This window comes from Tenrec ecaudatus, chromosome 18 (genome assembly GCF_050624435.1).
Source record: "Tenrec ecaudatus isolate mTenEca1 chromosome 18, mTenEca1.hap1, whole genome shotgun sequence".
NCBI lineage: Eukaryota > Metazoa > Chordata > Mammalia > Afrosoricida > Tenrecidae > Tenrec > Tenrec ecaudatus.
The window spans coordinates 21,132,315-21,146,231 of NC_134547.1; the positions used below are offsets into that span (position 1 = coordinate 21,132,315).

The 13,917-nt window shown below is 54.1% G+C and overlaps 2 protein-coding genes across 2 annotated transcripts; both read right to left on the minus strand.

The window, feature by feature from the left end:
• Nucleotides 1-1,929: 1,929 nt before the first annotated feature.
• On the minus strand, nucleotides 1,930-4,787 carry LOC142431650 (protein FAM187B-like). The gene is made up of 2 exons (XM_075536665.1): nucleotides 4,072-4,787; nucleotides 1,930-2,314 (listed from the first exon to the last, which is right to left on the minus strand). The coding sequence occupies exons 1-2, from the start codon at nucleotides 4,785-4,787 to the stop codon at nucleotides 1,930-1,932; spliced, it is 1,101 nt and encodes a 366-aa protein (XP_075392780.1).
• A 7,310-nt stretch (nucleotides 4,788-12,097) lies between these two features.
• Nucleotides 12,098-12,814, minus strand: LOC142431651 (protein FAM187B-like). The gene has a single exon (XM_075536666.1). It carries the CDS (start codon nucleotides 12,812-12,814, stop codon nucleotides 12,098-12,100), a length of 717 nt encoding a protein of 238 aa, XP_075392781.1.
• Between the last annotated feature and the right edge of the window lie 1,103 nt (nucleotides 12,815-13,917).

Genomic DNA, 13,917 nt, shown 5'->3' on the forward strand with positions numbered 1-13,917 from the left:
GCTGATCTCCCAGTGTCCGAGTCAGGACTCTAGCTGTGGCTGAGCGGAGCCCTCCCCGCGGGGTCTGACAAAGCTGCGGTTGAGGTGTGAGCAGGCTGTGGTCTCATCTGGAAGCTTGACTGGGGAAGAACCAGCTTCCAGATTCTTGGCAGAATGTGTGGTGTGGTGGTGGGACGGAGGCTCTGGCTCTTGGCTGACTATCAACCAAAGGCCTCCCCCGCCCGCCCCCCCAGGTCCCTGAGGCTTCATCAACACAGCAAACACATCAACACAGCAAACCGGCCAGGACACCGCTGGCTCTGGCCTGCTCAACCGAGCCTTCTATGATGTCAGCCACAGGCCCTATCCACCCTCGAGGGGAGGGATCCGGTCAAGAGGAGGACACCACGAGATGGCCAATCACTGGAGGTCACTCAGGGGCCATCGACGGGGTGCGAGGCTTGTGTGGACGTCAGTGCTGGGCAGACAGGCCGGGTCTCTGGTTGTCCTGCGTCCAGCTTCTCCACCCACAAGAGGGGCTGCAAGGGCTTCAAGGAGCCTCGGAGAGGGAAGAGAGGGGGCTCCTGGGAGCAGTCCGAGGGAGCTGCTCCAGAGGTCTCTCTCGTGGTCCCTTCCCAGGCTCCCTGTGTGACCTCGGGCAGCTCGCTTGTGTCCTCTGGGCTTTGATGTTCTGGGCTGCAGAATGAGGTGAGCGATCACAGTCTCGCCAAGCCTTGCTGGATCCCCCAGGACACGCTGCTGCAGTGGGTTCTTGCCACCCCAGCACGTCTGAGCCCAGCAGCCCCCACCCTTGAGTGCTCACTGGGCAGCTCCCAACCCCCCACCTCCCCAGTCTTCATCTTTGAGTGTCTGGATGGCGGGGTCAGGGTGACTCTTCCCTCGGGGTGGCTGGTGGCAGATGTGCTGCTCTGGGGTCTGTTTTCCTGTCTCTGCTGCCAGGGCGTACTGTGCAGTATTTGGGCAATGAATTTTACCAGGCATGAATATTTTATCTCCCACTCTGCAAAGCAGAGCCTTCCATTTCTGGGAAGAGCCAGTCTGGTGATTCCCGGCGGGGGTTGACTGAGCCGGGCCTGATGCTCCCCCTTGTGCTCTGAGAGGTGGCGGGGGGGGGGCGGGGGGGGCGGGGGCGGAGGGCAAGCAAGGGGGGGGTGAGCAAGGGGGGTGCGGCGGTGGGGAGGTAGGGGGAGCGGCTCTTCCCATTGCAGCTGCTGCCAGGGACAGGGGTGGAGGAGTGTTGGCAGACAGGCTTGCCTGGACCACCACCCTGCTCCGACTTGGGGGCAGAGGGTGGGCCGTGGATACTTGGAGGCACACTTGGAGGGAGGCAGGGCGAGGGGCAGGGGAAGGCAGGGGCCTGGTGCAGCTCTGAGGGGTCAGTCCTAGTCCCTTGGGAGGTGGGCTGGGTTTATCACCCCAGAGGCCCACCCCGGAGCACGGCCTCCTTCTCCTCCTCCTCCTCCTCCTCGCTGTCCGCCTGAGTAACCCAGGGGTTTGAGGCAGGCAAACGTGGGCTCCTAGTGCAGCCCCCCCCCACCCCCAGGGCTGGGATAAGTGGCCTTGCCTCCATTTCCTCACCTGTGGAGCTTCCACCACAGGTGTGTGTGGGGTCACATAGCGCCCCAGAGCATCTGGTGCGACTGGCATCGAACTCTCTCTGCCTGTGGGTCCATTCTGACTCTCCGAGACTTTATAGGGCAAAGCAGAAGTGCTCCTCGTGGATTCCCGAGGCGGTAAATCTCTACCAGAGCAGAGAGCTTCCATTTCCTCCTTCGGAGCAGCTGGTGGGTTTGAACCGCTGGGCTTGCGGTTAGCAGCCAATGAGTGAACCCACTCGGCCCCCAGGACCCTGCTGGCCTGGAGCAGGGCGCGCGCGCGGTACTGCTGAGGGGCGGAGGAAGGAGGCGCGGACCCTCAGGTGTGGGGGCTTTATTTCACCAGCAACACCTGAGAGAATCTTCTGCCCAGGGAAAGGCGGATGAACTTGAACAGCGCCCCGGCCAGGACCAGGACTGTGCCCACCAGCAGAACGAGCTTCAGCCCCTTGAAGATGGGGTCTGCCTCCGCCCACGGGGCCTTGCCGGTGTTGTGCCCTCGGGCGCCCCGTCTCCCCAGGCTGTCCAGCACCCGCGGGTCGTCCACGGGGTTGAATCTGGCCACGAACTCTTGCTGCACAAAGCACGTGTAGATGGCCGGCTGGAAGATGCGCAGGCGCCGGCCGCCGCTGGAGATGTCCAGGGCCGAGCCGAGGCCCTGGCCGGAGAGCTGGCCCTGCCAGGTCAGGGGGGTGTTGTTGGCTTCCCAGATGAGGGGTCTGCAAGGAGGACAAGGGAGAAAAGGGCGGGCAGCTGAGGAGGTGGGCACAGTGCCACCCGCCTCCCTGGGGGACAGAAAAGACAGCCAGCCTTCCCATGAACAATGGCTGTGTGTGTGTGTGTGTGTGTGTGTGTGTGTGTGTGTGTGTGTGTGTGTGTCTGAAATGCCTTTAGCTCTACGGCCTCGGCTGACCAGTGGGGCTGTAAGCATTTTCTCTCCCTGATAGGGCGATTTGGAGGGCAGCTGAAGTTAGGAAGATCGAGCAAGAGCAGATTGCATGGGAATGAGGCTGATGCAGAGTAAGATGGAATGTCCCACGGAACTGCCGCAGGAACACACTAGCCTGTCCGGGAAGACGTGTAGCCAGAATGCCCTGGAGGAGTCAGGATGGTGAGACTTGGTCCCCCCTACTTTGGACATGTTGTCAGCAGAGACCGGTGCCCTCGTGCTTGGTAATGTGGAGGGGCAGCAAGAGAGACAGGCCCTTGACCGTGACTCAAACAAAGCAACTGTGAGGACGGCACGGACCGGGCGGGGTTCGTGCCGATGTGCCCAGGGTCCCTCTGTGCCACCAGGGCTCGCTGGAAAGCACCAGACAACCAGCACTCTGCCCACCGCCACCGAGTCCACGCCTCCTCAGAGCGATCCGCCCATCGAGGGTTTCTGAGACAGTCGGTCTTTATGGGAGCTGACTTGCTCATCTTCCCCCCAGGGATCAGCCTGTGAGTTTGATCCACGCACCTTGCGGTCAGCAGCCCATTGCGCCCAACTCACCATGCCGCCCGAACCCCAAATTCACAGCCAATGAGTCAATGCCGACTGACAGCGACCCTATTGTGCAGCGTAGAACTGCCCCCGGGATTTTCCGAGACTGTCAGCTTTACAGGAGTAGAAAGCAGAGCGGCTGGTGGTTTTGAACAGCTCATGGCAGCCCAGAGTGGAACCACCCCCACCCACCATCCCCCCGCTCACCACCCCCCACCCCCACCCCCGGCTCCGCAACTGCGCTGTCTACGCATGCCATTGATGTATTCTTCCACGAGGGCAGGAATCGTGCCCAGTCTTTTTCACTACTTCCCAGAGGCCTGGGCCAGTGCCCAGGGCATCCGTGCTCCATGAACATGCTAAGCGGATAATCGAACCAGGCCTATAACACGCCCCACATTGCTAAGGAACAGAGGGATACGCCATAGACTTCCACTACTACCGTCACCAGGCGGAGCACCTGAAACCCATTAGCTCATGCCTCTGCAAAGTTAGAGGTGGTGGTGCAGAGCCAAAGACTTGGGTGTTCACCTCAAGGTCGGCAGTTCAAAACCACCAGCTGCTCCACTGGAAAAAGACAAGGCTTTCTCCTCCCATCAAGAGCTCTTTTGGACTCTGCTCAGGGAGTGAGATCTCTTGCCAGAGACCCCACAGCCTCCAGCCAGCCCCCATCACACTCCTTGGATTTTCTCCTCTCAACTGGAGCTGAGCTATCTTCTTGCTGTGTGGAGGGCTCTCTCAGGCCCCAGTGTCCCGAGTGTGGGCCGGCATAAGCCACCAGGCAGCTTAGTGCTCAGGAAGCCCCGGCAGTCAGTTCGGTGTGTGTTGTTTGGTAGTGTGTGGGCATCGTGGAATTCTTCCTAGCGTCTGAGCAAAAGCCAGTGGAGGAAGCCAGTATGGGCAGCCCCCCTTCTCTGCCCACTTTGGCCATCAAAGACCTACAGAGCCTGGGGAGGGAGACGGGCCCGAGCGCGGGAGGAGGCGTGTCACCTGTAGATCGATCCTAAGGGGCAGGTGAGCCACACCGAGTCCGACCCCTCTTTGAGACTGAAGCTGTCAAAGAGGGTGAACGTGGCGCTGGCTCTTCGGGAAGTGTTGCAGGCTTCGAAGCAGGTTTCTATTTGTAGCTCCGGCCGGATGCGGTTGGACCAGGGCTTTATCTTTCCCAGGTAGAGGCTGCAGGGCACCGGCTCCTCCAGGGGCTCCTGGATGTAGCAGTAGCCCAGGCGTTTGCGCTCGCCGGACCCCTCGCAGTAGTTACAGCCCTGCCAGGGCTGCCAGTGGGTAAAGATGAGCACCCTCCCGTCCAGGCTCAGCGTCTCATTCCTCAAGGGCTCTTGGTTCAGGTCTCTGTGCGTGACGTATAAGGCGGTGACGTCCTGGAAGTCAATCTCGTATTGCAGCACTTGGGAGCCCACACTGTCCAGGCAGCTGTAGAGGCCCGTCTGGGAGGGCAGTGGATTTTTCATGAGAATGCTGCCCTCCTTCATTACCAGTATGTTGGAGGCACCAGAGAGGGGGATAGGCTGACTCGTCTCCTCTTGCTGGTAGTACCAGCTTGCCTGGGTCTTGTTACAGTGCAGGATGATGTCATTGCCGGAGAGTAGCGCCCGTTGGCAACGACCATGCGTGGGGCAGCTGATGGAAACATGCGACCCCCACGCGGAGAGAGCTAGGCCGAGCAGCAGCCCCAGGGTGGCCAGCATGGTGGACTGCACTGCAGCTGGGGGCGCCAGGCACCACCTGGGCCATTGTGAGGTCGCCTCCGGAACTCGGCCCTCAACGCTGAGCTGCAGCAGGAAGACTCGCAGTGCACAGCACAGGTGTGCGAGGTCACACAACGCAGGTGAGAGGTCACACAGCACAAGTGTGCGAGGTCACACAACGCAGGTGCGAGGTCACACAGCACAGGTGTGTGAGGTCACGCTCCTGACCCCTTTGGCATCGGTTGATGTGGTTGTTGTCAGGTGCCATCCAGTCGGTTCTGACCCATAGGGACCCTTTGCACAACAGAACGGAGCCCTGCCCGCTCCTGCGCTACACTCACGATTGTCCCTAAGCCTGAGCCCATGGTGTCCGTCCACCTCATTGAGGGCCTTCTTCCTCTTCCTCGCTGCCCCTCTCCGTCACCGATCATGACATCCTCCTCCAGGGGCTGCTCTCTCCTGACGACGTGTCCAAAGTACGTAAGACGAAGCCTCACCGTAGCTCCGTTTGTCCTTCTAGCCGTCCTGTTCCTGACGGCCCTGTCCCATCCCTATGCAGGCTCTCTAACCTGGGAAAGGGGGCCACTTCATTTGCCTCTTCAGGCTTGGCTGTTCACCAAGGGGTGAGACCACGGCCTCGGGGGTGCCCCTGGAGGAGGAGCGCGCCAACCGAGAACATTCGGCACCGTCTGGGCACATCGCGATGCCAGGGACAGAGCAGAGGACAAATGCCCCCGCTCTGGTTCTCCTTCTGCCCTCTTGCCCCTTCTCCCTCTCAGACCCTCCTCTCCAGCCGGGCTGGTCTCTGCAGATCTTGAACAGGTCAGGCCAGTGGATGGGCTCCTGCCTCAGGACCTTGGCCAGCACCGGTTCCTGGCTCTCCGGAAGGCAAGCCAGGTAACTCAGTTCATGTTAAACAAATGAATGTTTTCTTTCTCAGCCGGGCCCTTCCCAAGCTGTTCCCTAAACTCCTTCTCCGTCTGAAGAGGAAAAAGAAAATGATCGTGCAGATGTGCGCTCCCCTCCATCCTCTGAGAGAGGTACTGCATGCATGCCTAACTCAGCCCGGCCGGCGCTCACCTCTGCGCTGAACAGGCTAGCCAGAACCGGTACTCCATACTCTGCCTGGGCTCACCACCTAGTGAGAGCAACGGGGCACCCACACACATGGGCTCCTCACTGCCGGATCCCTGCGATGCGTCCGGAGCAGGGAAATGGGGACAGGGTGATGTGCGGATACCCGAGCTATTTGAGGACAAGCTCAAGGGCGAAGACTTCAACAGGCACCTGGATGGAGGGTGCTAAGCTGCCCGGTTGGCACATCCAAAGGGCATGGAGGCCGGGGAGGGGGGATGGGAGATAAGGGCAGACGTTCTCCACGGTCTCTGCCCGGCCAGCCTGCTTTTCTCTTTACCTGACTTCATGGCCAATTCTCTGCCAGGCCCCCACCCAGTGTGGAGACCCGAGCGCTTTTATAGGCTGCCTCTGGCGTGAGCGGTATGCTTAGCTTCTCTGGAACCCTGCCCGGAGGCTCCCAGATCCCCGGAATCATCCAGGAGGTTTCCCTGTCTCCCTGACCCCCTCCCTGAGAACACACTGAAATCCACAACCCTGTCAATTCCCCTCCACCTTCCTCCTCCTCTCTCTTTCCACACCCACGGAATCTTTTCTAGACAGGTAAGGGGGTCCGTGGGTTCATTTGATTCAGTGTTCATTTGATTCAGGTGAGAAGTCCCACGCGGCAGGATTCAGCCAGATGCTATGTTTAAGTTGGCCTCTCCAGTACGCTTTCAGAGTGCTTACATCAGTGGCCAACGTGTAAAATACAAAAGATCTCAAACGAGAATCCGGATTCCTTACTATCGATGATGTGGAACTGGGACGAGGCTCACTGCTGCCGTCGAGTGTCCTGTGTCAGGCCAGTCCTCACTGATGAAGATTAGGAAGTCCTCACTGATGAAGATGATATGACAATGCAGCAGCTGCCCGAGGGCTTCAGAACGAAACCGGGGCAGCTCAGACCTGAGGAGCCCTGGTGGTACAGTAGTTACGAGTTTGGCTGTGACCCGGAAGGTCTGCAGTTTGAAACCACCAGCCATTCTGAGGGGCTTTCTACTCCCATAAAGAGCCACAGTCTTGGAAACTCAACAGGAGCAGTTCTACCCTGTTTTCTAAGGGTCACTAGGAGTCAGCATGCACTTGGGACAACGAGAGTGACTTAGACCTGAGGAGCCAAGATTTTGCAAAATCAAAGTCAAATCCTCTCAAATGCCCTTTCCTCTTGGGGCAGTTAATGATTCCAATCCCAGGTCAGAAAGACCAATCAGAGAATGACAAGATAGAGGTTAAAGTTTACCACTTTGGTCCCATGACTGAACTATTGAATGGTATGAAGTCTGGATTATGTCTTAATAAGATGGTTTGAAAAAAAAATCACTGCTATAGACCAATATGAAAAAACATATTATAAATACATCACAAATGCAATAGTGTACTAACATGTTCTTTTAGTGTAATTATTAGGTAAGACCTCATAATGTAATACAGGAAGGTTCATAAGAATGATTTTTATGGGGAGAGTGGGTTGGAAAGGGGGAACTGATTACAAGGATCTACATGTGACCTCCTCTCTGGGGGACAGGCAACAAGTGGGTGAATGGAGATGTCGGACAGGGCAAGATATAACAAAATAATAATCTATAAATTATCAAGGGCTCATGAGGGATGGGGGAGCGGGGAGGGAGGGGAAAAATGAGGAGCTGATGCCAGGGGCTTAAGTGGAGAGCAAATGTTTTGAGAATGATGAGGGCAATGAATGTACAAATGTGCCTTACACAATGGATGGATGTATGGATTGTGATAAGATGGATGTATGGATTGTTATAGGAGCCCCTAATAAAACAATATAAAAATGATTTTTATGATCAAACCACCATTTTTGCTACTGTGACATGTAAAAGATCTGTGACTTAAATACTTTAACATATTGTCATTCGTTTTCCCTTTTGATGCATTTTTAATTTGTTCTAGTACCTTATCTTTTACTTGCTTTAGGACTGAGGTCTTTCTGGGGTCTTTGTTGTTGCTGTTTTTTGTTTGGTATGATTCTCTTTATATGAAATCCATAGAGGCCAACCAACAAAACTCACTGCCACTGAGCCGATGTCAGCTCATAGCAACCCTGCAGACATAGCACACCTGCCCCTGTGAGTTTCTGAGACTGTAAATCTTTATAGGAGTAGAAATCCTCATGTGTCTCCTGTGGAGCTGCTGGTGGTTTTGAACTGCCGACCTTGCAGTTAGCAGCCTAAAGTGTAACCACTGTGAAACCAGGGCTTCTTAATCTATAAGGATGGTAACTAGATTAATAGCCCCTTAGGGCAATGGCAGGGGAGGTTAGGGCGTAACGGGAGGCAATAATATTACGTACAAGAATGAAGAAAATGTTCATTGCTCTGGACCAGAATCAGAACCAACCTGATGACAGTGTTTGTTTTGGTCTCTGGTGTCCTCTGGAGATGGAGCCGATAGTAACTACTCCATCATAAGTCACTTTGATGGGGAGGCGGTGGGGATTACTTCAAAAATTTTGTGGAAAAATGGAATGAAAAGTGTCCATTAACCTTTTGAAGTCCCCTCAGATAACACTATCTATCCAGCATGGCCCGCTCTGCTTTCTACTCCTGTAAAGCATTACAGACTCAGAAGCACACAGGGCCAGTTCTACCCTGTCCTGCAGGTTGCTGTGAGTCGGAACTGACTCAGTCCCAGTGAGTTTGCTTTGTTGTTGTTGTGTTTTGGAGAGCTCTCTAATGAAACTTTCCTAGCCATTTTTCCTGCAAAAACTTTGGCCAAAACACTCTCAGATAAGTAGATGCTATCCTCCTTTGACCCTCCAAACAGACGACAGGTAAAATGTTGATCATCCCCCCAAAAACATTGCCATGACTGCTTTTGCTTTGGCTGGACTGCTTCCACCTCTTAGTGGCCATTGCTTTGTCTCTGGGTTGTGCTAGTAACACCATTCTTCACCTCCTGTTACAATCTTTCAAGAAATGCTTCAGGATTTTGACTTTACTTGGTTAAGATTCCCAGTGGAAGCTCTGCTACTGTCTGCAGCCGACGGTACAACAGTGTGGCACCCATCAAGTGGGAAGTTTGTTTAACTTTAATTTTTCAGTCAGAATTGAGTAAGTTGAACCAGTTGAGATGTCTTGGGTGTTGGCTACTATTCATGTTACTTTTTGTTCTCTTCAATTAATTTTTTATTCTTCAGCACAATCTTGTCCTCTTAAAAAATGATTTGTAGGCCACTGGACATCCCCTTACAGAAGGATCTCGGGGAGGAGATGAGCCAGTCAGGGTGCGATGTAGCAACGATGAAACATACAACTTTCCTCTAGTTCCTAAATGCTTCCTCCTCCCCCACTATCATGATCCCAATTCTACCTTACGAATCTCGCTAGACCAGAGGATGTACACTGGTACAGATAGGAACTGGAGACACAGGGAATCCAGGGAGGATGATCCCTTCAGGATCAGTGGTGAGAGTGAGGATACCGGGAGGGTGGAGGAAGGGTGGGGTGGAAAGGGGGAACAGATTACAGGGATCTACATATAACCTCCTCCCTGGGGGATGGACCACAGAAAAGCAGGTGAAGGGAGACATCAGACAATGTAAGATATGACAAAATAATAATTTACAAATTAGTAAGAGTTTATGAGGGAGGGGGAGCAGGGAAGGAGGGGTAAAATGAGGACCTGATGCCAGGGGCTTAGTGGAGAGCAAATGTTTTGAGACTGATGAGGGCAATGAATGTACAAATGTGCTTGACACAACAGATGGATGTATGGATTGTGATAAGAATTGTATGAACCCCCAATAAAATGATTAAAAATAGGTGGAGACCAAAACACATCAATTTCAATAAATATGAAGGACAACCAGATCACTAGGAAAATGTGGATTTGAACAACACTACAAATCAAGTAGAGCAGATAGCCATGCAAAAACCTCACACACATTTTGCTCCAGCACACAAGGGATATTCTCTAAGAGAGACCACTTTTAGGTCACAAAACAAGTCTTCACTGTTTTAAAAAGATTAAAATCATGCAAATCATCAGTTCCCATTACAATGGAAGAAAGGCAGAAATCAGTAATAGAAGGAACATTGGGAACTCAACAACCTGCAGGCATTAAACATTCTGAAACCACCAGTTTGTAAAAGACCCCGCAAGAGAAATGGAAAAATGACTTGAGGTGAATCAAAGGGAGCACACAGCATTCCAAGACTTTGGGGATTCAGCTAAAACAGTGCTAAGAAGGAAATGTGTCGCTATAGTCCAATCCCAAATCAATAACCTAACTGAAGAAGGAATCAGCTACCCACTTTGAAGGAAGTAGCCGCTGAAAACCTTATGCAAAGCATGGAATCACCCAACTACCCTCATCTTAAGAGGAGCCCTGGTGGTGAAGTAGTTACGAGTCAACCACCTAGATCCACAGGTTGGCGGTTTGAAACCACCAGTCGCTCTGTGGGAGAAAGATGAGGCTTGGAAAGACAGACTTGGAAACTCACAGGGGAAGTTCTGCCTGCCTTATGAATCACCATGAGTTGGAATCGATTTGATGTCGGTGAGTTTTTAGTGAGACTCACCATGAAATAAAAAGCCTACTCACTGCTGTTGGGTCCATTCTGGCTCAGTGTCGCGAGAGGACAGAGCCGAACTGTTTCTGAGGCTGCAAATCTTTTTTCAAATTTTAATTAGTTGTAATTTTTTTAGTTGGAATTTAATACATATATCATTCCATATTTCAATCCTGTCAGGTGGGATTGTACAATGCTACCAAAATCAGTTTCCAACCATTCTGTTTCTACGTGGACTGCTTGACATCATCTCCTTTTAACACCCCCCCCCACTATGCCCTCCCCCACCCCGAACCCCTTATGCTACTTGCTGTCCCTATAGGTTCATCAATCTTGGGTTTCTTATACCAAAAAGTGGAAAAGCATATAGACCGCACATCTTTAAAGGAGCAGAAAGCGCAACCTTTCTCCGGTGGAGTGGCTGGAGTTTTGAACCGCTGACCTTGCGGTTAGCAGCTCAGGGTGTAATGCATGCTGGTGTCCGTGGCAGCACTATGCACAATAGCTGAGAGGAGCAAAACCCCAGTGCTCCTCGAGAGATGAGTGGAAGGAGCACACAAGGCGCGCGCACACAGTGAGAGTCACTGTGTCCAGAGGGGGACAGTTCTGACACCTGCCACAGTGATGGACCTTCGGAGCATCAATGCAACACGTCACACAGAAGACAAACCTACCAGGAGTCCACTTACTCCTTCACAGGGCATTCTTAGGGATATAAAGCAAAACAGTGGCTCCCAGGGGCTGGGGAGAAAGGGAGAGGGACTTCGTGTTCAATGAGCACCGAGTTTCCATTCGGAATGATGGGAATGTTCTAGAATACCGGTGATGGTTGCACCCTGCCATGAAGCGCTTAATCGCACTGAATTGTGCCCTTAAGACTGAAGTCATGCATTTTATGTTTTATATAGTTTACCACAATTTTAAAATGTGCATGGGGTGGGGAGTAGGCTAGTTTGGTGGAAGCTACAGCCTGATTCCAACATTTTTAGGGAAATTGAGTAGATTCCAACAAAAGGGTCAATAACCGCCAATACAGTCGACGAACACAGTTGGAAGGCTTATGCTAACAGACACCACGAGCTATTGAGCTACTGTCTAAGGAGGGGCCGTGGGGGTGCTGTCTGGTCAGCCTTGGGCTGTGTGATACACAAGGTTGCAGGTTCAAACCCACCAGCTGCTCCAGCGTACAATGACGAGGCGATCTGGTTCCATTATAGATTTACAGCCTCGCAAACCTCACATAGGGGTGCTATGAGTCTGAATCGCCTTGCTGGCAGCAGACACGGTTTGGGGTTTAATCCTGTAGACACTGCGGCACTGACGGACAAAGTTGTCTTAGTTCTACCCAGGAGCTACCACCACACGCAGGTCTATCTTGGCATGAGCGTGCGACTGAGTGTCTTAGTCTCCGTGCTTTATATCCACCCGCCAGGAGCCTGTTGGTCCCTGTGGGGTCCCCTACATCACCTGCTCAGGGCCTGGCTCAGAGTGGGCACCAGGGAATTCTTGTGCATGAACATCTGAACAGGACGGACGGTGGAGGCTCCTGAGCTGGGAGGCAGAGCCTACGAATCGGTTGGAGGGTGCCGCTCTAGCCCTAACGGCACAGAAGGCCCAGCCTGGGTGAGGGCCAAAGGCAGGGCTGGTACCCGGGTCCTATCACCTGTAGATGGAGGCCAGGGGGCAGGTGAGCCATATGTCGTCAGTCCACTTGCTGGGCTGGTAAACGTCGAAGATGAAGTAAGGCTGATGCTCTTCCTGGATGTGGTCGCAGGGTACCAGGCAGGCCTCCACCTGGAGTTCGGGCCGCAGGCGGCTGGACTGCACCTTCTCCGTTCGCAGATAGAGCCTGCAGGGCACGGCGTTTTCCTGAGGCTCCTCGAGGTAGCAGTAGCCCAGGCGCTTGTGTTCCCCCGGCGCCCCACAGCGGTTACAGTCCTGCCAGGGCGCCCAGTGGGTGAAGACGAGGACCCTGCCGTCCAGGTCCAGCGTCTCGTTCTGCAGGGGCTCTTGACCCAGGTCTTTGTGTGTGACATGAAGGTTGGAGACGTCCTGGAAGTCTATCTCGTACTCCACCACGAGAGCGTTGTCACGATCCTGGCAGCTGTAGAGGCCGGTCTGGGAGGCCTGGGGGTTGGTCAGCTGCAGGCTGCCCGCGGGCAGTTTCTTTACGTTGGGCAGCAAGGAGAGCAGAATGGCTTCCTTCTCCAGGAGGGAGGAGAAGTACCAGAGGGGGTTGGGGTGGTCACACTGCAGGACCACATCATTCCCCGAGAGTAAGGCCAGTCGGCACAGAGTCTTGTAGGCACAGCTGATTAAGATCTGGGCACCCAGAGTGCGCAGAGAAAGGCCCAGGAGCCACAGGGTGGCCCCCATGGTGGACTCCTGCCCCAGCAAGCCTGGGCATTGTGAGGTCATCCACAGAACTCGGTCTCAGCCTGACCGGTGGAAGGAACGTGCGGTCCCATCCACGACCGTCAACAGCCTGGTGCAGGTTAAAAACACACGCAAGTAACTCACTGCCATCGAATCCGTGCTGAGTCAGTGTGAGCCTGTTGGACAAGGCTGACCCTAAGGCCTGTCTTTCTCCCTCTAAGCTGCTGGTGGTTAGGAACTGCCAACCTTGTGGATCGCAGCCCAGCGTGTAACCACTACCCCACCAGGGCTTCTGATGAGAACCCGCCAAAACTTGGATACATTTGGGTAGGTCACCGGGGCGAAAATCTCTACCCACAGGAGCGGGGCCCCCAAAGAGCCAAGGGACTCGCCCTGCACACTCCTCATATCTCATGACGGAGGGGGATGAGATGACTGAGGCCCACCAGGAAGTGGAAGAAGGGGAGAGATACAGCAAGCAGGGATCTGAACCTCTTCTCCAATCCAGCGAGCAGACAGGAAGGTGTTCCTCTGGGGTTGTTGAGTCGCAGTCGACTCAACGCAGTGAGAATATTTGGGGTTGATTTTGAATCTTGCAGCTAGGAGCCCTGGGGTGGGGGTGGGGGGGCTTGGATGACACCTGGGGTTGCTACCCGCAAAGTCAGCAGTTTGAAACCACCGGTCACGCTGATGAGAAAGGCAAGGCTTTCTACTCCCATGAAAAGTTCCAGTCTGCAGCCTGTGGGTGAGAAGGGGTCTTTGGATGTCTGAACTTCGGATGGGGACGGACAGCCTCCCAAACTATCTGGGCCATTTCCTGAACATGGTGTGAGCTCTGTGAGACATTGCGGTGAATTGGGGAACCCTGAAACCTGGGGCAGGAGCGTGGGGGGCGTGGGGGATACCCGTGGGGCTGCCCGCCTCAAGGCCAGCAGCTGGAAACTAGATTCTTGGAAACCCACAGGGGCAGTTCTACCCCGTCCTACAGGCTCTCTGTGAGGGAATTGACTTGAGGACGGTGAGTTTGCGTTTGGGTGGAGACAGGAGGGGAGGAGTGGTGGTGGAGATCAGGTGTAGCATTTTCAGGGAAAAAAGATATTTGG

Excerpts from the sequence above, each read along its gene's own strand:
- LOC142431650 (XM_075536665.1), bottom strand. The coding sequence starts at position 4,787 with ATGCTGGCCACCCTGGGGCTGCTGCTCGGCCTAGCTCTCTCCGCGTGG. Across the intron at positions 2,315-4,071 it reads CCCTTAGGATCGATCTACAG|ACCCCTCATCTGGGAAGCCA; the intron begins GTGACACGCCTC and ends TCCTCCTTGCAG.
- LOC142431651 (XM_075536666.1), bottom strand. The coding sequence starts at position 12,814 with ATGGGGGCCACCCTGTGGCTCCTGGGCCTTTCTCTGCGCACTCTGGGT.